Source organism: Haematobia irritans, chromosome 4 (assembly GCF_050003625.1).
Source record: "Haematobia irritans isolate KBUSLIRL chromosome 4, ASM5000362v1, whole genome shotgun sequence".
NCBI lineage: Eukaryota > Metazoa > Arthropoda > Insecta > Diptera > Muscidae > Haematobia > Haematobia irritans.
The window spans coordinates 24152095-24179148 of record NC_134400.1 but is presented as its reverse complement, the minus strand read 5'-3'; the positions used below and the strand labels follow the sequence as shown (position 1 = coordinate 24179148).

Below are 27054 nucleotides of genomic sequence, written 5' to 3'. Positions count from 1 at the left end.
CAACGCACCGTGCCACAAGTCATTGAGAACGATGGCAAAATACATGAATTGGGCTTCGAATTGCTTCCCCACCCACCGTATTCTCCAGATCTGACCCCCAGCGACTTTTTCTTGTTCTCAGACCTCAAACGGATGCTGGCAGGGAAAAAATTTGGCTGCAATGAAGAGGTGATCGCCGAAACTGAGGCCTATTTTGAGCAAAACCGAAGGAGTACTACCATAATTGTATCAAAAAATTGGAAGGTCGTTATAATCGTTGTATCGCTCTTGAAGGGAACTATGTTGAATAATAAAAATGAATTTTGACAAAAAATGTCTTCTTCTTTGTTAGACCGGGGACTTATCAGTCAACCTGTTATCTGGCAACCATGCAGGAATTGGTCCATATCGGTCCATAATTATATGTAGCCCCCATATAAACCGATCCCCAGATTTGACCTCCGGAGCCCCTTGGAAGAGCTAAATTTAACGGATCCGGTTGAAATTTGGTACGTGGTGTTAATATATGGTCTCCAACAACAATGCAAAAATTGGTCCATACCGGTCTTAAACCCATCCCCAGATTTGACCACCGGAGCTATTTTATTTCTATAGAAAATTTTGTCAAGAATTTATTTCTATAGCAAATTTTGTCAAAATTGTATTTCTATAGAAAATTTTTTCAACATTTTATTGCTAAACAATATTGTCGAAATTTTATTTTTATAGAAAGTTTTGTCAACATTTTATTACTACACAAAATTTTGTCAAGAATTTATTTCTATAGAAAATTTTGTCAAAATTTTATTTCTATAGAAAAGTTTGTCAAAATTTTGTCGAAATTTTATTTCTATAGAAAATGTTGTAAAAATTTTATTTCTATAGACAATTTTGTCAAAATTTTATTTCTATAGAAAATTTTGTCAAAATTTTATTTCTATAGAAAATTTTTTCAAAAAAAATGTTCAATTTTTTTGAACATTTTGTCAAACTGTTTAATATTTACCCCGTATGGCCTAATTTACAGTTGAGAAGACGGTGTTAAGAAGTTTTAAGATACCTTGGTTTTAGGTACCTTCGATTGTGTCTTTAGTACAAGTTTCTATGCAATCCGATCCGGCCTGGCCGAATTTACGCCCGTATATACTTGTGTTTTTTTTTCTACCCTGCTCCACACTGTCGAACAGGGTATTATAAGTTAGTGCATATGTTTGCAACACCCAGAAGGAGACGAGATAGACACATGGTGTCTTTGGCAAAAATGCTCAGGGTGGGCTCCTGAGTCGATATAGCCATGTCCGTCTGTCCGTGAACACATTTTTGTAATCAAAGTCTAGGTCGCAGTTTTAGTCCAATCGACACAAGTATGTGCTTTGGCTCATAATAGATACCTATTGATTTTGGAAGAAATCGGTTCAGATCTAGATATAGCTCCCATATATATATATTTCGTCCGATATGGACTTATATGGGCCCAGAAGCCAGAGTTTTACCCTAATTTACTTAAAATTTTGCACAAGAAGGACAATTAGTACTATAGTCAAGTGTGCCAAATTTTATTGAAATCGGTTCAGATTTAGATATAGCTCCCATATATATCTTTCGCCCGATATGGAGTAATACGGTCCTAGAAGCCAGAGTTTTACCCCAATTTGGTTGAAATTTTGCACAATTTGAATTAGCATTGTAGCTATGTGTGCCAAATTTGATTGAAATCGGTTCAGATTTAGATATAGCTCCCATATATAGCTTTCGTCCGATTTACACTCATATGACCACAGAGGCCAATTTTTTGCTCCGATTTAGTTGAAATTTTGCACAGGGAGTAGAATTAGCATTGTAGCTATGCGTGCCATATTTGGTTGACATCGGTTCAGATTTAGATATAGCTCCTATATATAGCTTTCGCCCGATTTACACTCATATGACCACAGAGGCCAATTTTTAACTCCGAGTTAGTTGAAATTTTGCCCAGGGAGTAGAATTAGCATTGTAGCTATGCGTGCCAAATTTGGTTGAAATCGGTTCAGATTTAGATATAGCTCCCATATATAGCTTTCGGCCGATTTACACTCATATGACCACAGAGGCCAATTTTTAACTCCGATTTAGTTGAAATTTTGCACAGGGAGTAGAATTAGCATTGTAGCTATGCGTGCCAAATTTGGTTGACATCGGTTCAGATTTAGATATAGCTCCTATATATAGCTTTCGCCCGATTTACACTCATATGACCACAGAGGCCAATTTTTAACTCCGATTTAGTTGAAATTTTGCACAGGGAGTAGAATTAGCATTGTTGCTATGCGTGCCAAATTTGGTTGAAATCGGTTCAGATTTAGATATAGCTCCCATATATATGTTTTTCTGGTTTCGACAAAAATGGTCAAAATACCAACATTTTCCTTGTAAAATCGCCACTGCTTAGTCGAAAAGTTGTAAAAATGACTCTAATTTTCCTAAACTTCTAATACATATATATCGAGCGATAAATCATAAATAAACTTTTGCGAAGTTTCCTTAAAATTGCTTCAGATTTAAACGTTTCCCATATTTTTTTACTAACATTGTGTTCAACCCTAGTGCATTAGCCGACTTAAATTTTGAGTCTATAGATTTTGTAGAAGTCTATCAAATTCTTCCAGATCTAGTGATATTTAAATGTATGTATTTGGGACAAACCTTTATATATAGCCCCCAACACATTTGACGGATGTGATATGGTCGAAAATTTAGATCTACAAAGTGGTGCAGGGTATAATATAGTCGGCACCGCCCGACTTTAGACTTTTCTTACTTGTTTAATAATGGGCTCAATATTAGTGGCATACTAACTCCGTAGGTGCAATATCAGCACAGCCAGTGTTGCTAGAAGTAGGGGAAATTCCCTATATGTAAGGTTTTTCTAATATTTAGCGTCTTGTAGGGACGTAGGGCCACAATATAGGACATTTTCACTCAACACAATTTGTAATAATTTTTACATTTTGGTGGCTCTAGAGGAGGAAATTAGAAGCAGGCAAGGCTTGATCTATAACAATGTGTGGTAAACTTTATTCCTGTAGAAAATTTTGTCAACATTTTATTTCTATAGAACATTTTGTCAACATCGTATTTCTATAGAAATTTTTCCAAAATATTATTTCTATAAAAAATTTTCTCAAAATTTTATTTCTGTGGAATTTTTTTCTCAAAATTTTATTTCTATAGAATTTATTGTCAAAATTTTATTTCTATAGAAAAATTTCTCACAAAAATTTGTTTATAGAAACTTTTCCAAAATTTTATTTTTATAGAGATTTAACAAAAAAAATTACTAATTTGGGTAGAATTCTACCAACTGTGGCAACCGTGGTGGTAATACAAATTTATATTCTAAGTTATATCGTTGCATATTCATGTTTTAAGATAATAAAGTACTTAGAACCATTTTTGTTTTGTAAAATTTTTTAAATTTAACGAAAAATCTAGTAGGGAAAATTGTTTGGGAATGTATGGGAAAGTAGGGAACTTGTTTTGTCCTTGAAGGGTAAACCGAACATTTTCCCTGGAAACATTGACTATGAGCTATAGTCAGATTGACACAAAGCACCCATAGACATGTACCCCTTAATTTTCTTAAATATGCAACTGCGGTTTATCTCCCAGACCAATATGTTACCCCACAAATGCTTATGATAACTAATTCTGTAATGGTGGTTTAGGGTATGATATTGTCGGCCCCGCCCGACTTTCTACTTTACTTACTTGTTTTTTTTTAGTTTAGTCAATATTGCATTTCTATAGTAAATGTTTTGGAAATGTTTTTGCTAAACGACATTTTGTTAAAATATGTTGGCTGTTGAAATATATTTGCCATGGGAAATTTTGCCAAAATTTATTGCATGGTTAATTTTCTAAAAAAAAATACGAAAGAAAACATTGGCATAATTTTGTTTTTTTTTTTAGAAACAATTCAAAATTCCATAGCTATAGACTTTATTAAAATTTCATTGCTAAAGAAAATTTTGCAAAGAATTTTTTGTTATGGCTAATTTTTTTAAAATTCCATTTACAAAAAAAAAAAAAAAAAATAAATAGCTTTTGTCATGGGGAATTTGCTCAAAATTTCATATCTATGGAAAATTGATTCAAAATTAATTGCTATAGAAAAATTTCTCTATCATGGGTCAAAATTTTTTTATTATAGGAAACAATTCCAAACTTCTATTGCTAAAGAAAATTTTGCCAAGAGTTTTTTGTGATGGCGAATTTTGTTAAAATTTTATTTCTACTGGAAATTTAAAAAAGAAAAATCTTGGCTGTAGCATATTTCTTCAACATTTTTTTTGCTGTAGGATATTTTATAAAAATTTTTTCTCTAGGAAATTTTGTAAAAATTTCTTCACTAAGATCATTTTGTCAATATTTCATTGTCATATGACATTTTGTAACAATTTATTTTCTAAGTAATTTTGTTAAAATTTCGTTAAATAGGAAATTCTTTTCGTTTTATTTTTTTTCCTTTTTTGCAAAATATCCTTTTCTCTTCTAATATAAATTTTAGAAATTTTCCATTTAAAATTGGGTGGTTTCCTTGAAAATATCTGAATATTTAAAGGGATTTGTCTTTGGCTTGGAATCAGGACCAAAGGAAAATAAAAATCTTTGGATCCCCTTAGACTGTTTTTGAGTGTAGAAAAATTAATTTGCTGAAGACAAAACAATTTTTTCTAATGTATATTTTTCAAAATAAAATTTCTTTTCGATCATTTGTTTGTTATGTCTTGTTGTGGTCCTGAATAAAATGCGAAAATCTTTCTGATTTATTTTGAAAAAATTTTCTAGGTTTTGGCTTTTGCGGGGTAGATGATGGTGTCCTTTTGAGCTGATTGTTAAGTAAGATTGCTTTGTATTGCCATTACCTACATAGAAATATATATATATATACATTTGGACAAAGTTTTGAGGAGTTTATCATCTAGCGCAAGCATTCCAGCAACACCAGCTCTTGCAGGGATAAATATATAAATATCTTGACAAAGAGCTTGATTTGATTGTAGAGATGTATGAAATAAAGGTAAAAGGCGTCGAGGGTACCTTGAAAAGCAATTTACGTGCAAAATAACTCAAGTGTCATGCAAATTTCATCTTAACGTATTCCAAGGAAGTCTATCAAATAAACTGGGAAAAAATCTCAAAAAACGCCAAAAAGATTATTGCGGGCACCGTTTTAATACAGAGAACAAGTTTTGTTTTTTTACGGTTGGCCATCATAGAAAAATCCTGAGTTTTATTTATCATGTTTGCTTTTTACCTAGGTATATCGTAGTAGTGTATTGAAATTCTTTTTTATTGCATTTTGGGTTTCATAGAACCCACAGAACTTATTTGAATAATAATGAAGAAAATAAAAAAAAGGGGGAATTTATTTTGAATTTTATTTCACTTACCGGCATAGTTTGACTACCGTGTAGATTGGTGATGGCTGATTGAGCCTCTTGTTGCGAACTAAATTTCACAAAAGCACAACCTGAAAAATACCAAAAAAAAAATTACAAAACGTAAATTACAAATTATGAAAATACATTAAACGACTTTATCCAAATGAGTTTTAAATGTTGTAAAGACTGAAACGAGGATAAAAATCAACAGCAACGAAAAATTGCCACAGATAACCATCATTAATGTATGCAATAGAGCTTAGCGGAATTTTTTTCTCCGCTGTTTTGTTTTTTAGGTTGGGGAGCTTATTTTAAAAATATTCCATTGATTTCATTTGGTTTTTCTTGTTTTTTTTTACGATATAGAGATTGTCATATAGCATGCATTAAATTTCAATTAAAAACGGTTGGCTTGAAATTTCATGGCCAATGGTTAAACGATGGAGGGTAGATAAGCTAGAGATCAAGGATAAAATAATTACTTCAGGCAATTATGTGTAAAAATTTGATTTGGTATATGAATTTGAAAAATATGTGAACAAATATATATAAAAAAAAACAAACAAAAAAATCTAAAATAAGGGGAAAACTGACCCCGAAATCCAAAAAAAAAATTAATAAATTCTATAAAGTGATTGGAATTGAAATATATATTGAAACGTTAAGTTTTTGTAGTAAATAATGAAAGAAAGCACAAACAAATTTATATAGGGCAGACAGGTCGGCCAGACCAAATTTCATTTACCCTCGACAAAATTTCATCCGATCTATCTGTGCCAAGTTTCAAGTCGATAGTCGGTTTCGATCGGAAGTTAGTCTGTATTCAACACTCGGATGAACGGACATCGCCAGATGGACCCAAAATTTCACCACGACCCAGAAGTTTTATACTTTATGGGGTGTGAGACCGGTATTTAGATGTGCCACAAACTGAATGCCAAATTTAGTATACCCCCTCTCTTATGGTGTAAGGTATAAATTGTAAATAAAATATGGTTTTAAATTTTCGTTTTAAGTTTTTTAAGAATACTCACGTCTGAGAATCGATAGAGACTATTTAATTAAAATTTTATTTGCAGTTGAGGAAATTTTCAATTACAATTTTAATTTATTCACTTAAATCTTTCATCAAACCAAAATTGTAACACTGATTTTAATCAGAATAGTTTACGACTTTTTTATTATAATTATGATTCGATCTTTATGAGAGAAGAAAACAGTTTTTGCATATGTGATTTTTGATTGGATTAAAGATTTATGGAATCAAATATATTTTTTGTTTTTTAATTTCAATTAAAATTTTAATAGAAATTTTTGTAATACTTTTTTTCTGTGTGTGAATAATTTATTGTTTGATTAAAATATCGATTTCCGATTTTATAAAGCATACATAGCACGGTTGTCACATTTTTTAGAATTTATTTGGTAGAAACATAGAAATGGTATGTTTGGTAGTTTGGTAGAATTCTTGATGGTTTGGTAAAATTTTCAAGATATTCCTCTCCATTTGGACAAAATTTCCTATAGAATTAAACATTTTGACAAAAATTTCTATAGAAATAATATTTTGCAAAATTTTCAATAGACATAAATTTTTGATAAAAGTTTTTATAAAAATAAAATTTTGACAAAATATTCTATAGAAATAAAAATTTTGACAAAATTTTCTATTGAAATAAAATTTTGACACAATTTTCTATAAAAAAAAATTTTGACAAAATTTTCTAAAGAAATAAAATAAAATGTTGACAAGATTTTCTATAGAAATAAAATTTTGCCAAAATTTCCTATAGAAATAAAAATTTTGACAAAAATTTCTATAGAATTAAAAATTTTGAAAAATAATATTTTGGCAAAATTTTCTATAGAAATAAAATTTTGACAAAATTTCCTAAAGCAATAACATTTTGACAAATTTTTTTATAGAAATGAAATTTTGATAAAAGTTTCTATAGAAATAAAATTTTGACAAGATTTTCTATAGAAATAAAATGTTGACAAGATTTTCTATAGAAATAAAATTTTGCCAAAATTTCCTATAGAAATAAAAATTTTGACAAAAATTTCTATAGAATTAAAAATTTTGAAAAATAATATTTTGGCAAAATTTTCTATAGAAATAAAATTTTGACAAAATTTCCTAAAGCAATAACATTTTGACAAATTTTTCTATAGAAATGAAATTTTGATAAAAGTTTCTATAGAAATAAAATTTTGACAAAATTTCCTAAAAAAATAAAATTTTCACACGATTTTCTATAGAAATAAAACTTTGAGAAAATTTTCTATAGAAATAAAATTTTGACAAGATTTTCTATTGAAATAAAATTTTGACAAGATTTTCTAAGAAATAAAATTTTGAGAAAATTTTCTATAGAAATACAATTTTGAAAAATTTTCTATAGCAATAAAATTTCAACAAAATTTCCTAAATCAGTAAACTTTTGACAAATTTTTCTATACAAAGATAAAGTTTTGACAAAATTTTCTATAGAAATAAAAATGCGACAAAATTTTCTTTAGAAATAAAATTGCGACAAAATTTTCTATAGAAATAAAAAAAAAACAAGTATATACGGCCGTAAGTTCGGCCAGGCCGAATCTTATGTACCCTCCACCATGGATTGCGTAGAAACTTCTACGAAAGACTAAAGACTTGAATATCATATACTACCACCACGTACCAAATTTCAACCAGATCGGATGAATTTTGCTCCTCCAAAAGGCACCGGAGGTCAAATCTGGGGATCGGTTTATATGGGAGCTATATATTATTATGGACTGATAGGCACCAATTCCTGCATGGTTGTTGGATACTCTATACTAACATCGCGTACCAAATTTCAACCGAATGGGAAGAATTTTCAAATCTGGAAGTCAAATCTAGTGATAGGTTTATATGGGGGCTATATATAATTATGGACCGATATGTACCAATTTGCATGGTTGTTAGAGACCATATACTAACACCATGTACCAAATTTCAGCCGGATCGGATGAAAATTGTTTCTCTTAGAGGCTCTCCAAGCCAAATCGGGGGATCGGTTTATACACCCTCAAAAAAAAAATCGCTTCTCTAACATATGTTCCAAACATATTTTGCAGGAAGCACATATATTATTGGATACCGCCGAAACATTAATATGTTTGTTTTATGTGAGCATATTATATGTTTGGAAGCATTTTGAGTCCAAAAATAGTATATGCTTGGAATAATTCCCCAAAGAAGATTGTGTTCATTCCCTCACATATTTTTAACTTCCACGAAATTTTTGAGTTTTCTGTAATACAAATATGCTGTTTTTTTTTTCAAATGTCTATTTTCTTGGTTCCGAATGTATATTCTCTTTATTCCGAATACTCAATCTACTATTCAAATTAAATAATATTTAGACTTAAGCATACCAAATTTTTGGCCATATTATAAAACAGTTTTCCGAAACAACATACAAGCGGTTTCACAGAAATTGCTCTCATTTCATTTTCTCGCTGTGTTATGTTGATATCTTTTTATTCAACCCTCCCGGTTTCCATCTCTATTTCTTTCTCTATACTAACTCTCTCTCTCTCTCTCTCTCTCTGTCGCTCTCTGAATAAAGTATCACAACATATATATGTTTACTCGAAATTTGTAAATTTATATATGTTTACATTCACGCATATTATTTTTATGAAACATTCATGCCCCAAGTATAATATATTCTAACATATTAACATATGTGTCCCACACATTTTGTGTTAGTTTAGGAACATTACATGTTTGCACTTAAATATATTGTGTTTAAAAATTGTGCCCGAAACACATTTTGTTTATATCGGAACATATGAAAAACATATTTTTCTAACAGTGTATAGGGGCTATATATAATTATGGACCGATGTGGACCAATTTTTGCATGGTTGTTAGAGACCATATACTAACACCATGTACCAAATTTCAGCCGGATCGGATGAAATTTGCTTCTCTTAGAGGCCTCGCAAGCCAAATTTGGGGGTCCGTTTATATGGGGGCTATACGTAAAAGTGGACCGATATGGCCCGTTTTCAATACCATCCGACCTACATCGATAAAAACTACTTGTGCCAAGTTCGGAAGTTAGCGTGATTTCAACAGACGGACGGACGGACGGACATGCTTAGATCGACTCAGAATTTCACCACGACCCAGAATATATATACTTTATGGGGTCTTAGGGCAATATTTCGATGTGTTACAGACGGAATGACAAAGTTAATATACCCCCCATCCTATGGTGGAGGGTATAAAAATCCAAAAAAAAAGTAAAACTTTGACAAAATTTTGTGTAGAAATAAAATTTTGACAAAAATTTCTAAAGCAATAAAATTTTCCCAAAAAATTTGTATAGAAATAAAATTTTGATAAAAGTTTCTATAGAAATAAAATTTTGCCAAAATTTTCTATTGAAATAAAATTTTCATAAAAGTTTCTATACAAATAAAACTTTGACAAAATTTCTTAAAGCAATAAAATTTTGATAAAAGTTTCTATAGAAATAAAATTCTAACAACATTTTCTATAGAAATAAAATTTTTTTCATTCGTTTTGTTTTGTTATTGTTGGTTTTTGTTCCTTAATCATTGTCGTTTTTTTTTTTTTTTTGATTTCAGCTTAAAACCATACATTGACTAAACTACAAGTGTAGCTTAACCAACAGAGGAAAATAATGTTTGTCAAATTTATTTGGGCAAACACCAAAATTGTCTAAAGAAATAAAATTTTCACACGATTTTCTATAGAAATAAAATTTTGAAAAATTTTTCTATAGAAATAGAATTTTGACAAGATTTTCTATAGAAATAAAATTTTGAGAAAATTTTCTATAGAAATAAACTTTTGACAAGATTTTCTATAGAAACAAAAAATTTGAGAAAATTTTCTAAAGAAATAAAATTTTGACAAAATTTTCTAAAGAAATAAAATTTTCACACGATTTTCAATAGCAATAAAAATTTGAGAAATTTTCCTATAGAAATAAAATTTTGACAAGATTTTCTATAGAAATAAAATTTTGAGAACATTTTCTATAGAAATAAAATTTTGACAAGATTTTCAATAGACATAAAAATGCGACAAAATTTTCTTTAGAAATAAAATTGCGCCAAAATTTTCTATACAAATAAAAAAAATCCAAATAAAAATAAAACTTTGACAAAATTTTGTGTAGAAATAAAATTTTGACAAAATTTGGTCAATATAAACTTGACGTATTTCTTTCAATTTTGCATTTAAAAAACCTGAACACCCCTCATTTTGAAGGTGTGTGTGTGTGTGTAGAATATTGCCATTATTTTGATTTTGGAATTCACTCTTCAGTTGTCAAAATGCCGTCCAAGCACGAAGAGCAGCGTATCAAAATTTTGCTCGCGCATCGCGAAAATCCGAGCTGCTCGCACGCAAAGCTGGCAAAATCGCTAAAAGTTGCCAAGTCAACCGTTACAAATGTAATTAAAGTGTTTGGGGAACGTTTGTCGACAGCCAGGAAGTCTGGATCGGGGGGAAATCGAAAACCGGAAGCCGCTGAGACGACAAAGAGAGTTGTCGGTAGTTTCAAGCGAAACCCTAACATCTCTCTCTCCGAGATGCCGCAAATAAGCTGGGTGTATCCTCTACAACCGTGCATCGAGCCAAAAAACGAGCCGGACTATCGACTTACAAGAAGGTAGTGACTCCAAATCGCGATGATAAACAAAATACGACGGCCAAAGCGCGATCCCGGAGGCTGTACACGACAATGCTGACGAAGTTTGACTGCGTGGTAATGGACGACGACAAGCAACTTCCGGGACAGGAGTTTTATACGGCAAAAGGAAGGGGAAAGGTAGCAGATATTTTCAAGCACATAAAGCTGTCAAAGTTCGCAAAGAAATATCTGATTTGGCAAGCCATCTGTACCTGTGGCCTGAAAAGCAGCATTTTCATAGCTTCGGGGACTGTCAACCAAGAAATTTACGTGAAAGAGTGTTTGAACGAACGTCTGCTGTACTGTTTTGGCCGGATTTGGCATCTTGCCATTACGGTAAAAAGGCCATGGAGTGGTACGCCGCCAACAACGTGCAGGTGGTTCCCAAGGACAAGAACCCTCCCAACACGCCAGAGCTCCGCCCAATTGAGGAATAATGGGCTATTGTCAAGCGGAACCTAAAGAAGACCAAAAAAACTGCTAAGGACGAGCAGCAGTTCAAGGCAAACTGGCTTTCTGCGGCGAAGAAGGTGGACAAGGTGGCTGTACAAAATCTGATGGCAGGTGTCAAACGTGAGGACCGGCAATTTGGATTTGGAAAAGGGAAAGCCTAACTGAATATTTTTCCTGAATTTTATACTAATTGAACTTGAAAAAGAAATTTAATTTGATTTTTTAAATAAACGATTTCACCGATTTACACGCGTTTTCCCTTGATCAAATTTTGACCGTATCACCCTTTATTAATACATCTGAAGGTCAAGAAATTCAATAAATGAGACTTATAGAGCTGTAAATTAACTTTATGTTTTAGTGAACAGTCCTTTTAAACACTCATCTCGTTTCCCCATCTTGTTTTAGAACAGTCTCCCCCAGTTTCTCTTTTTGAACTCTACAATACTTAATTCCCATTCAAGCCATCGGCCACATCGCAAAAAATATTTTTTTTTGTCATTGTTAAATGACAATCACAATTTCATTAGGTGGCATTAATTTGGTATGTAGTAGTATGACATGCAACGAGTAGCGGTTGTGGCTCCAAAAAACACAAACAACAACAACAACAACAAAGCACAAAAAACAACATTAAGAGCTCTTTGTAAGTAAATAAATCTCCGGCTTTTCCGTCATCAAACTGTTGCCATAGGCTTTATTTACATTACTGACAACACAATCGAACAAACACTCAACCAAAACAACAAACCAAAATGAAGAGTAATACTAACAATGGCCCACAAATACAATCACAACACACAGTGTATAAAACACAAATTCTCTCTCACTTTTAAGTGCTTTAGCACTTGAAACTGAATTTTCTGTTTGCCAAAGTTGTTGCATTGTTTAATCTCGCAAATGTTTGTTTTGTTATTGTTGTCGTCGTATTGTACGAGTATATACCCTGGTACCGTTATAATGATTTTTGAAGAGGTTTAGTCTGTATCCCTTATCCTGTCATATTTCCACTTTTCTTTATTTAAATGAATAGGATTGTTTGCTTTATTTAGCTTTGTATGCAATTATGGAGAAGCTCCTAAACATATGCAACAGTTTTTTAGTGTTGTTTTCTTTGATTAATTTAACCACTTTATTGTCGCACTATTTCCAATAATTTTTCATTTTTGGTTTAACCCTGAGATTATTAACTAATTATAGTGCATGTATTGGTGAAATTGTGAATGTTAAGATGTATTTTTATGCAATTTTTTGTAACATTGACATTTTGTGTATTTTTTTTTTTGTTTTGCTTATCGTTCGAGATCAAAAAGGAGTATATACGAAGAGTGTGTCTTAGACTAAACATAAATGGTTTGCGAAGTTAAAAAAAATTTGTAGTTTTACCTTGTCTAAATCGACGAAAAAATATATAAGAGCTATATCTACATCTGAACCTATTTGTACTAAATTTGCCTAGCTAGAATGAAGTGAATGACCACCTACCGTCGTCATATGAGAGTAAATCGAGGGAACGATATATATGGCAGCTATATCAAAATATGCACCGATGCCAACCAAACTTTACCCATACTTTATGGCAATATCATTTGTATTCCATGAGCAAAATTTAAAGCACATAATGTGAAACTCTGTCTTCTGGGGCCATATAAGTATATATATGGCAAACGATATATATGGGTGCTATATACAAATCTTAACCGATTTATTCCAAAAACATTCTGACCCAAAACATACAATTGTGCCAAATTTTAAGTCGATTGCATTAAAACTACAGACTCTGATTACAAAAATGTGTTCACAGACAGGCAGAGGGACGGACAGATAAACATGACTAGATCGATCCAGGAGCACGGTTACCACAATTGGTAGAATTCTACCAAAAATGGTAGAATTTTTACTGTTTGGTAGATTGATAGAATTTTTGATATTTTGGTATATTTTTCAAAATAATCCTCACCAAATATTCTATAGAAATAAAATTTTCTTTAGAAAAAAAAATTTGATAAAATTTTCTATAGAAATAAAATCTTGACAAAAATTTCTATAGAAATAAAATTTGACCAAAATTTTCTATGGAAATAAAATGTTGCCGAACTTTCTATAGAGATAAAATTTTGGCAAAATTGTCTGTAGAAATAAAAATTTTAGAAAATTTTCTATAGTAAAATAGTTTATATATATATATATATATATATATATATATATATATATATATATATATATATATATATATATATATATATATATATATATATATATATATATATATATATATATATATATATATATATATATATATATATATATATAATATATATATATATATATATATATATATATATATATATATATATATATATATATATATATATATATATATATTATATATATATATATATATATATATATATATATATATATATATATATATATATATATATATATATATATATATATATATATATATATTTTTTTTTTTTTTTTATTATTTAATTATTTTTTTCAGAGTAATATGTTTATAAGAAGCAAACATTGTTTTTTTTAAATATTGTACCTGAGATATTATATTTGTGGCTAGCCATTAATTGTTTTTTTTTTTATTATCCTTATTAATATATCTGAAGGTCAAGAAATTCTATAAATGAGAATTTCTATAAATTTTGTCAAATTTTCACAATTTTCTATAAAGATAAAATTTTTGACAAAATTTTCTATAGAAAAAAATGTTGACATAATTTTCTATAGAAATAAAATTTTCTATCGAAATAAAACTTTTACAAAATTTTCTATTGAATTAAAAATTTTCTATAGAGATAACATTTTCACAGAATGTATTATAGAAATAAAATTTTGACAACATTTTCTAGAGAAATACAATTTTGACCAACATTTTCTATAGAAATAAAATTTTTACCAAAATTTTCTATAGAAATAAAATACACCCTCAAAAAAAATCGCTTCTTTAACATCTGTTCCAAACATATTTTGCAGGAAGCACATATATTATTGGATACTGCCGAAACAATAATATGTTTGTTTTATGTGAACATATTATATGTTTGGAAGCATTTTGAGCCCAAAAATATTATATGCTTGGAAGAATTTTTCCCAAAGACGATTGTGCTCATTCCCTAACATACTCGTTATTTTCACTTCCACGAAATATTTTAATTCTTGGCACCTTTTTCTGTAATACAAATAATGTTGAAGAAATTATTCACTTTTATGATTTTTTTAAATTTTACCTTTCGCCTGCAAGGAGAATCGAACCGAGTACCATACAGTTTGTAAGCCAACACACTATCCACTGGGCTACGTAGCTGTCATGGTCACCAGCAGATAATTATCGTTATAAGTTACATTTATATAGCATAGTTTGCAGCGCCCACGAGCTCATGCAAACATAACATTATTTAACAGAAACATACATTAGTTTGCCACGTGGAGCAGTGGTTAGCATGTCTGCCTTGCATGCAAAGGGTCGTGGGTTCAATCACTGCTCCGACCGAACACTTTTTTTTTTAATTTACACATTTATATTTATACTATATTAAATTTTTATAATGAAACTTCGAAATGTGGGTTATTAAAGATTTATAGTCAGTAACAGTGCTTGATACAAACGAAATTGACTGATTTTTGGATAAAATATTATTTTTTTATTGCAAAAATAACAATTTTGTAACAAAAAACTGTTTTTGGTACAAAACTTTAAAATTTGGAAGGAATTCAAAAACTCTAACAAAAGAAGAACGTGGAGTCGAATATAAACATACATAAATAATTTTATAATATAAACATAAATTTATTTAGGCGTGAACAGTTTTTTACTAGCATTTAACACCATCGCTCTAAAATGCCTTTTAATTTTCTTTAATAATTAATTCATTTTAAAGAAAATAAACTTTTTAAATTGTTTTAGCTGCAAAACTCGAACTTAATGCCCGCTTTTATATTTGAAGGTGTCCGTCAACTCCTCTTGGACTACTTATTAATAAAGAGGAACTAAACTTTGTTTTTATACATTTACTGTGTAATTTTTCACTATTTCCTCCTTATTTCATTTTACTGTCCCAACTCTAAAAAGAGTATAGTGCCCTTTCGTTATTTTTATGAAGACCCTGATTTCTTTTAACGAACCAAGAAAAAAATTGTGCCCATAATGCCAAAATGATAAACACATACATAAAATGCTGCTCTCAAGGCGAAAACATATGCTGTTTGTTTTTCAAATATCTATTCTCTTGGTTCCGAATGTCTATTCTCTTTATTCAAATTAAATAATATTTAGACTTAAGAATATCAAATTTTTGGCCTCATCATAAAACAGTTTTCCGAAACAATATACAAGCGGTTTCACAGAAATTGTTCTCTTTTGATTCTTTTGCTGTGTTATGTTGATATCTTTCGTCAACTCTCCCGGTTTCCATCTCTATTTCTTTCTCTATACTCTCTCTGTCGCTTTGGATAAAATATCACAACATATGTACGTTTAGTCGAAATTTGTAAATTTATATATGTTTGCATTCACACATATGATTTTTATTAAACATTTATGCCCCAAACATAATATATTCTAACATATTAACATAGATGTCCCAAACATTTAGTGTTAGTTTAGGAACATTACATGTTTGCACTTAAATATATTGTGTTTTAAAATTGTGCCCGAAACACACTTTGTTTATATCGGAACATATGAAAAACATATTTTTCTAAGAGTGTAGAGATAAAATTTTAGCAAAAGTTTCTATAGAGAAACAATTTTAGCAAAAATTTCTATTAAGAAGAAATTTTACCAAAATTTTCTATAGAGATACAATTTTGACAAAATGTTCTAAATAGATAAAATGTTGATACAATGTTCTATAGAAATACATATTTGACAAAATTTTCAATAGAGTTAAGATTTTAGCACAATTTTCTATAGAGAAAAAATTTTAGCAAAATTTTCTATAGAGAAAAAATTTTATCAAAATATTCTATAGAGATAAAATTATGACAAAATTTTCTATAAAGATAAAATTTTAACAAAAAATTTTATAGAAATTAAATTTTGACAAAATTTTCTATTGAAATAAAATTTTGACAAAATTTTCTTTTGAAATAAAATTTTCCACATAAATAAAGTTTTGACAAAATTTTTTATAGAAATAAAATTTTTACCAAACTTTTCTATAGAAATAAAATTTTTACCAAAATTTTCTATAGAGATAAATTTTTGAAAAAAAAAATCTATAGAGATAAAATTTTGAAAAAATTTTCTATAGAAATACAAATTTGACAAAATTCTCAATAGAGTTCAAATTTTAGAAATAGAAACATTTCTATAGAGAAACAATTTTAGCAAAAATTTATATAGAGAAAAGATTTTACCAAAATTTTCTATAGAGATAAAATTTTGACAAAATTTTCTATATAGATAAAATTTTGACACAATGTTCTATAGAAATACATATTTGAGAACATTTTCTATAGAGTTAAAACTTTAGCACAATTTTCTATAGAGAAAACATTTTATCAAAATTTGCTATAGACAAAAAATTTTACCAAAATATTCTATAGAGATAAAATTTTGACAAAATTTTCTATATAGATAAAATTTTAACAAAATTTTTTATAGAAATAAAATTTTGACAACATTTTCTATATAAATAAAATTTTCCACAGAAATAAAATTTTGACTAAATTTTTTATAGAAATAAAATTTTTACCAAAATTTTCTATAGAAATAAAATTTTGACAAAATTTTGTATAGAGTTAAAATTTTGAAAAAAATTCTATAGATATAAAATTTTGACAAAATTTTGATAGAAATAAAATTTATACCAAAATTTTCTATAGAAATAAAATTTTAACAAAATTTTCTATAAAGATAAAATTTTAACAAAATTTTTTATAGAGATAAAATTTTGAAAAAAAATTCTATATAAAAAAAAATTACAAAATTTCCTATTGAAATACAAATTTGACAAAATTTTCAATAGAGATAAAATTTTAGGAAAATTTTCTATAGAGAAAAAATTTTAGGAAAATTTTCTATAAAGAAAAACTGTTACCAAAATTGTCTATAGAAATAAAAATTTCACACAATTTTCTATAGAAATAAAATTTTGACAAAATTTTCTATAAAATTAAGATTTTAACAAAATTTTCTATAGAAATAAAATTTTGACAAAATGTTCCATAGAAATAAAATTTTGAGAAAAAAAGTTCCATAGAAATAAATTTTTTACAAAATTTTCTATAGAAATACAATTTTGACAAAATTTTCTATAAAAATAAGATTTTAACAAAATTTTCTATAGAAATAAAAATTTGACAAAATGTTCCATAGAAATAAAATTTTGACAAAATGTTCCATAGAAATAAAATTTTAACAAAATTTTCTAACGAAATAAAATTTTGTCATTCAAATTTATTAAAATTTTAATGGCAAAAATATTAGGGAAAATCACTAACTCTTTTTAGATATTATCTTAATTTAATACAATTTTTTCTTGATTTGCCATAAGCTCTTCAATGTTTAAATCCCAGCACAGCAAAAGATTTTTATTTTTTTTTTTTGCTTTGTTAAAGGAAACATTTCGTAATTGTCTTCGTTTCGAAACAAAATCTCTTCTATTCCATTTGACAACTTTAACGAGATTTGTTTCCCTTTGGATGTTGTGCTCCAAACAAAATACCAATTTTAATGGAAATGCATGCGTCTGCCACAAACACCTCGGCAAAATGGGAAGAAAAAAATAGACTGTTGCAATTTCATAAACAATTTACTTGCAATTCAAAAACGATTTTTGTTGGCTATGGAGCGGCAAAATGCAAGAAACAAAACACACACACCGAGGGAGACAGTATTTCAAAGTTGCTGTTGATGATGGCCAAGAATGGACTGTATAGCTTGTCCATGTTTTTTTTTGTGTGAAAACTCCCTAAAAAGCCATAAGAGGGGAGGGGGGGATAGTAGAACATTGAAAGGCAAAGCATCAACCAACCAAACGAAAAAAAAAAACAATCACAAATTCAATACGGCTCGAAGCATGCAACAGAAAAATTTTTCAAACTATAACTGGTAAAAGTTGTCGTCGCGTTTTGTTTTGTTTTTCTCTCTGTTGTATGTTCCTTCATGCTCCCAACAACACAATAAGAGAACTGGTAATGAAATTGCTATGGGGTTGAATTGAGTGGAGAAGACTAATGGTGTTCAAGCTGCTGATGCCGATGACATTGCTGGCATGGGTTAAGGACTAATGGGAGTCCTTTCTTTTTTTTTGCGTGAATAAAAGGGTGAAAACGACATGGCTTTGGTGGGGGTGAACTCTTAGTTTACTGGCCTCTTGTTATTGTCATTTTTAAAGCCAAAGGCTGAAAAATATGCAAAAATATTGTTGGCGTTTTTCTGCTCTTCAGCCCTGGCCAGCACAAAGTTGTGGCGCGGGACATCGTTGGGAAATTACATTTCCATACTCATTTTACCGGCGTTATTGTTGTTGTTTTGTTCTTACATTTCTTCTGATTTGGATGCTTCGGCTGCTTTTTGGTTTGTTTCATTGGTATTGGTGTTGTCAGTGGTGGCCGCAACAAATGGCAGAAATCTCATCATAGTCCTGGGGTTAGGGTTGGCAAACCGGAGATTCCCTAAAATTTTGACGTTTTTGGGATTTATACAGAAACTCCGTAATTTTTTTTTATTCAAATCAGGGCAAAATTGTACCATCTTTTGTCACCTTTTGAATTAATTTATTTTTTGTGCAAAAGATTTCGTAAATTTAGATCGCGAATCCTTTTAAAATTATGGATGTGATTGAAACCTTGACATAAAATGGAATTGAACACTTATTCCTTACGAATCCACAAAGCTATCAATTTGACGCCTGAAAATATGCAAAGAATTTTTATAGCAGCCAAACATGGTTCCTCGTTGAACTACTAATTTCAAGAATTGATTTTCGATGAAATGAAGATAAAATGATGTATTTTTTGATAATGAAACGCAATTTTATAATTTCATATAAACAACTGGCGAACGGGGAACACTTTATTTTTTTATATTTTTGGGATTTGTGTTGGAGTTATAAAGAAATCCACTGCTTATTTGTCCCTTTAACACAAGCAAAATTATTATGATCTGCTTGAAATTCGATGATCTGTTTTCGCCTTTACTCAGGACAAAATTAATTTGATCTGCTTGAAAATATCAATAGATTTCAGTGCCACATTTTTACCATGTTATGCTACTTTTTATACCCTCCACCATAGGATGGGGGTATATTAACTTTGTCATTCCGTTTGTAACACACCGAAATATTGCTCTAAGACCCCATAAAGTATATATATATTCTGGGTCGTTCTGAGCATGTCCGTCCGTCCGTCCGTCTGTTGAAATCACGCTAACTTCCGAACGAAACAAGCTATCGACTTGAAACTTGGACCACGTAGTTGTTATTGATGTAGGTCGGATGGTATTGCAAATGGGCCATATCGGTCCACTTTTACGTATAGCCCCCATATAAACGGATTCCCAAATTTGGCGTGCGGATCCTCTAAGAGAAGCAAATTTCATCCGATCCGGCTGAAATTTGGAAAATGGTGTTAGTATATGTCTCTAACAACCATGCATAAATTGGTCCACATCGGTCCATAATTATATAGCCCCCATATAAACCGATCCACCGATTTGGAGCCTCTAAGAGAAGCAAATTTCATCCGATCCGTCTGAAATGTGGTACATGGTATATGTATATGATATCTAACAACTATGCAAAAATTGGTCCACATCGGTCAATAATTATATATAGCCCCCGTATAAACCGATCCCCGGATTTGGCTTGCGGAGCCTCTAAGAGAAGCAAATTTTATCCGATCTGGCTGAAAGTTGGTACATGGTGTTAGTTTATGGTCTCTATCAACCATGCAAAAATTGGTCCACATCGGTCAATAATTATATATAGCCCCCATATAAACCGATCCCCCGATTTGGCTTGCGGAGCATCTAAGAGAAGCAAATTTTATCCGATCTGGCTGAAATTTGATACATGGTGTTATATATGCACCCAGAGAAGGAATATGATCACCTCAAACATGTTTCAAGAGCACCATGTTATTTTTTCACAGCGACCATGTAGCATTTATGTCGCAAAAATATTCTTTTCTTGTCAAACATTACATGCTTTCCGAAATCAGATACATAATCTCCGAGAAAAGGACATGGTTTCCACAAACATGCTACATGTTTTCCGTGAAAAAATAACATTTTGCTCTTGGAACATGGTTGGGGTGACCATATTCTCTGCGTGTGGTCTCTATCAACCATGCACAAATTGGTCCACATCGGTCCATAATTATATATAGCCCCCATATAAACCGATCCATCGCTTTGGCTTGCAGAGCCTCTAAGAAAAGCAAATTTCATGCGATCCGGCTGAAATTTTGTACATGGTGTTAGTATATGGTCTCTAATGACCATGCATAAATCGCTCCACATCGGTTCATAATTATATATAGCCCCCATATAAACCGATCCTTTGATTTGACCTCCGGTGTCTTTTGGAGAAGCAAAATTCATCCGATCTGTTTGAAATTTGGTACGTGGTGGTAGAATATGATATTTAACTACCATGCCCAAAGTGGTCCATATCAGTCCATAATCACATTTAGCCCCCATATAAACCGATCCCGAGATTTGGTTTTGGAGCCTCTTGTAGGAGCAAATTTTATCCGAGTCAGTTGAAATTTGGCACATTGTGCTAGTATATGGCCGTCAACAACCAAGCCTAACTAGGTCCATATCGGTCTATAGTTATATATATCCCTCAGATAAATCGATTTCCAATCACACAAAAATTGGTCCATATCAAGTTCATAATTGTATATAGCCCCCATATAAGCGACCCCCGTATTTCAATTCTGGCTCTCTACGTACCGTGCAAAAAGTCCATATCGATTCGTAATTATTTGTAGACTTAGCTATACATAACTTTTTTGTCTAATATATACCACGTATGGACTAACACACAATTTAGAAAACGATGTTAAGAAGTTTTAAGATACCACAACCCAAGTAATTCGATTGTGGATGACAGTTTTTCGTAGAAGTTTCTACGCAATCCATAGTGGAGGGTTCATAAGATTCGGCCTGGCCGAACTTACGGCCGTATAAACTTGTTAATTCCTATTTTTCGTTCAATAGTTTTTGCAATGTTTGTTCCTAGACCATGGTTGCCACCCGATCCAAAAATAATTTTCCAAAATTTGGAGAAAATTTTATCAACAAGCTACCAAACAAAAATATCTTCTTTTCCAAAATTTTATTTCTGTAGAAAATTTTGTCAAAATTTTATTTCGGTAGAAAATTTTGTCAAATATTTATTTCTGTTGCAAATGTTGTCAAAATTTTCTTTCTATAGAAAATTTTCTCAAAATTTTATTGCAATAGAAAGTTTGGTCAAAATTTTATTTCTATAGAAAATTTTGTCATAATTTTATTTCTATAGAAAAATTACTCAAAATTTTATTTCTATGCAATATTTGGTAAAAATTTTATTTCTATAGAAAATATACTCATAATTTTATTTCTATAGTAAATGTACTCAAAATTTTATTACAATAGAAAATTTGGTCAAATTTTTATTACAATAGAAAATTTGATCAAAATTTTATTTCTATAGAAAAAATACTCAATATTTTATTTCTATACAAAATTTGGTCAAAATTTTATTTCTATAGAAAATATACTCAAAATTGTATTTCTATAGTAAATATACTCAAAATTTTATTTTTTATAGAAAATTTTGTCAAAAGTTTATTACAATAGAAAATTTGGTCAACGTTTTATTACAAAAGAAAATTTGATCAAAATTTTATTTCTATAGAAAATTTTCTCAAAATTTTATTACAATAGAAAATTTGGTCAAAATTTTATTTCTATAGTAAATATACTCAAAATTTTATTTCTGTAGAAAATTTGGTCAAAATTTTATTTCTATAGTAAATATACTCAAAATTTTATTTCTATAGCAAATTTGGTTAAAATTTTATTTCTATAGAAAATATACTCAAAATTTTATTTCTATACAAAATTTGGTCAAAATTTTATTTCTATAGAAAATATACTCAAAATTGTATTTCTATAGTAAATATACTCAAAATTTTATTTTTTATAGAAAATTTTGTCAAAAGTTTATTACAATAGAAAATTTGGTCAACATTTTATTACAATAGAAAATTTGGTCAAAATTTTATTTCTATAGTAAATATACTCAAAATTTTATTTCTATAGAAAATTTGGTCAAAATTTTATTTCTATAGAAAATATACTCAAAATTTTATTTCTATAGTAAATATACTCAAAATTTTATTTCTATAGAAAATTTTGTCAAAATTTTATTACAATAGAAAATTTTGTCAAAATTTTATTACAATAGAAAATTTGGTCAAAATTATATTTGTTTACGAAATTGAAGTACCTCTTAGTTGGAGAGGAATGTTTTGCAAAATATCAAGAATTATACCATTCTACCAAACTGTAAAAAAATCTAGCATTTTTTGGTAGCATTCTTCCAACTGTGGCAACAGTGGTCTTAACATAAAATCGAACTAATGCTTCTACTGCTATAATTTTGATCACTTTTTATACCCACCACCATAGAATGGTGACGGGGGTATAATAAGTTGGTCATTCCGTTTGTAGCACATCGAAATATCGATTTCCGACTATATAAAGTATATATATTCTTGATCAGGGAGAAATTCTAAGACGATATAACGATGTCCGTCTGTCTGTCTGTTGTAATCACGCTACAGTCTTCAATAATGAAGCAATCGTGCTGAAATTTTGCACAAACTCGTCTTTTGTCTGCAGGCAGGTCAAATTCGAAGATGGGCTATATAGGTCCAGGTTTTGATATAGTCCCCATATAAACCGACCTCCCGATTTGGGGTCTTGGACTTATAGAAATCATAGTTTTTATCCAATTTGCCTGAAATTTGAAATCTAGAAGTATTTTAGGACCATAAAGAGGTGTGCCAAAAATGGTGAGTATCGGTCCATGTTTTGGTATAGCCCCCATATAGACCGATTTCCCGATTTTACTTCTTGGGCTTATAGAAACCGCAATTTACCTGAAATTGGAAATCTAGAGGTATTGTAGGACCACAAATACGTGTGCCAAAAATTGTGAGTATCGGTCCATGTTTTGGTATGGTCCCCATATAAAACGACCTCCCGATTTGGAGTCTTGGGCTGATAGAAAACCGTAGTTTTTATCCAATTTGTCTGAAATTGGAAATCTAGAGGTATTTTAGGGCCATAAAGAGGTGTGCCGAAAATGGTGAGTATCGGTCCATATTTTGGTATAGCCCCCATATAGACCGATTTCCCGATTTTACTTCTTGGGCTTCTAGAATCCGAAGTTTTTATCCTATTTGCCTGAAAATGGAAATCAGGAGGTATTTTTGGACCATAAAGAGGTGTGCCGAAAACGGTGAGTATCGGTCCATATTTTAGTATAGCCTCCATAAGAACGATCTCGCGATTTAACTCCTTGGGTTTCTAGAAACCGTAGTAATTGTAAATATTCTGCTATTTTAGGTTCACAAAAACGTGTATCGGATTAAGTTTTTATCGGTCCATTTGGTAATGCCTCCATATAGACCGACTTCACTTCTTGAGGGTATAGAAGGCGCACTGATCATGAAAATTGCTTGAAACTCAATGTAAAATTTCCAGATTTTACTTCTACAGATTTAAGATTTCAAATCAAGACGTTATTTTATAATTTTCTTGCACACTTACAAGAGATGTTAATGATTCCTCTAAAACTCAAACAAAAATGGTTCTTATAAATCCAGAATCTGATATAGTCCTCATAGGTGAAATCTTTAAATTTATCTTCCGTATCATTTTGAACGCTCTAGTTGACGTTATTGTCATTGCTATGGTTATATAAAGGCAACACGGACCAGTTGCGCTTCCTCTACCGATTTTCACAGACTGTTAAGGTTAAAGTGGCAGCCCGATTTCAGGCTCACTATTCAGTCCATTACGATAGAGTGTTGATGCCTATCTTATAATTGGCCCAATTATGCTCTCATATAGCCATTATATTTTCTTGGATACCAGCTCCATTTCGAGCAAACTCTTTTCTGCTGTGGACTCAACATCTGTAGATTCTTCCAATTTAGTTGTCGTTCACAGGCTACTGTTAAGTACTCAGGTATTGCGATCATTTTGGCAAAAACCTCTGACAAATCCAATCGAAATTCTTTATGTTGAATTTGAGACCTCAAATGTTCATTAACGAGTTGGTCAGTAAATTTCGATTGAATTATTTTCCAAAATTTAAGATCCATGTCAAAAATCCTAAGGGGAAACCTTGGTGTTGCTTATTTCCAATTTGGCCCGTCCGAACTTGGTAAAAAACCCAACATTTCTTGTTCTCCACTGTCATTCATATGAACCTGTATTGCTTGCTATGTAGTCCTTGTATTTGTCCTTTTTTTTTGTTGTATCCAGATTTACGTTTGTTCATAACATCATCGTGATTTTGGTGAAAAGGTTTGAGGCAATATTTGCGTTTACCCAACTGCAGCCAACAGTGGACCAAGAAAAAAACGTGAAACTAAAAATCAAAAAAAAAAAAAGTAAAAACATAGCCAACAGCAGGATCCACAAAGCAAAAACAAAATGACCAGATCTCATGATAGAGTTGAAGGGACAATATACATGTTAAAATTTTATACATACTCTTATGGAACGATAGCAACAAATAAATCGAGATATGGGGAGGGGAGGAGGAAAAAGGTCACAAACAACAATAATACCATGTTGATGACATTTTTATGATGAGATATAAAGACACCAGGGCAGGAATGGGGGAAGAAAATGTTTTTTTTTTTTTTTTTTTTTTTTTTTAACTTTAAAAGGGCATCTTTGTTTTTTACTGTTTTCATCTATAACTTGGGTTTCTTTATAATTCTGCTAAAGGACAACTAAGCGAAAATGGGCGGAAGGGTAGTAAGAGAGATGGAAACTAAAAATTACAATTAAAAAAGGATGATTATTCTTTTGAAGGATTTTGGGGGTTTTCTTTGGCTGCCTCACACACTCTCTCTCTCACTCTCACACACGTTCTATGGCAACCTTTAAAATATTGAAATAAAGGTTATATAGAGGATGTTGTCACATCCAGAAATATTGCTTTGAGATAAAACAACTGTAGGTTACGCAAACAAAAAAAAAAAAAAAAAAAAAAGAAGTAAAAATTAATTATTATTACCAATGCTTTATGCGGGGTGTTTTATGTTAAAATTAAATTTTTAATAATTTCTCCTATACAAATATTTTACTCAGAGTTAATTTTAGCAATAAAACTACCTAAGTCCTGAGAATTTCCAAATCGTGGTAAAATTTCATTTATTTCTTCTTTAATTTTCTTAAAGGGAATTCTCTATTAGCCTACTACCTATAAGTCGCAATGAAATATATGACAAACAAATTCGTAATAAAAAGTGCTGTATTTATTATTTTCTTAATTTGTTTAAAGGGTGAATTGTTCGATCAAGGGGTTAGTCTATTACTAAACTGAAAGATGAGTTTCTTTTGTGAGTAACGAAATGTTAGACAAACAAAGATTTCTTTTGACGCTAAATATTTTTAAATATTAAATATTATATTATTTTAAATATATTAAATATTAAAGCAAATAAAAAATATCGGAGACAATTGTAACAAAGCTTCTCATAAATTCGCATTTATTTGTCCTTAAAGAGAATACTTTATAACAGAGGAGAATTTCGTTTGTCTAAGATTTCGTTGCTGAGGAAAGTATTTTTCTTTGGGTGTAGTAAACACAATTTGCAATAAAATGTTTTTTTTTTTTGCAAATGTTCGTAATTGTTTGTTGACTTTTATATTATGTTTATAAATATTATAATAAATCTTGGGAGTATAATATTCAAATAAATTATAAACAATTTTTTTTTTTTAATTGTAATACAATACAAGAATGTTTGTGGCATTTTGCTGCAAGTAAAAACTTGAAAGTCGCAGCAATAGACAAACCCAAAAAATATATATGCTTGAAGCAGAATGTGTTTGGGATCATATGTTACAGAAACGGTTGTTTGGTATTTAGGCATGTGGTATTTAGGTTTTAGTCTCTGGGCCTACTATCTAAAATTAGCTATGAAATATTTGCATACTTTCAGGCTGGCCTATTTAATTTAAACAAGTATATACGACCGTAAGTTCGGCCAGGCCGAAACTTATGTACCCTCCACCATGGATTGCGTAGAAACTTCTACTGAAGACTGTCATCCACAATCGAATTACTTGGGTTGCGGTACCACTTGCCGATGGCAAGGTATCTTAAAACTTCCTAACACCATCTTCAAATTGCAAGGTAGTCCATACGTAGTATATATTAAACTAAATAAGTATATACAGCACTAAGTTCGGCTGGCCGAATCTTAAATACCCACCATCCACCACCATC

The 27054-nt window shown here is 30.3% G+C and overlaps 1 protein-coding gene across 9 annotated transcripts in view; it reads right to left on the bottom strand.

Annotated features, from left to right (window-relative positions):
* bru3 (CUGBP Elav-like family member bruno 3) overlaps positions 1-27054 on the bottom strand; it is a 1184422-nt gene that overhangs the window by 331934 nt on the left and 825434 nt on the right. For all 9 annotated transcript variants that reach the window (XM_075304618.1, XM_075304620.1, XM_075304622.1 and 6 more), the window contains one exon: positions 5412-5491. In XM_075304618.1, the coding sequence (XP_075160733.1) occupies positions 5412-5491 (80 nt within the window). The remainder of the gene's footprint in view (positions 1-5411; positions 5492-27054) is intronic.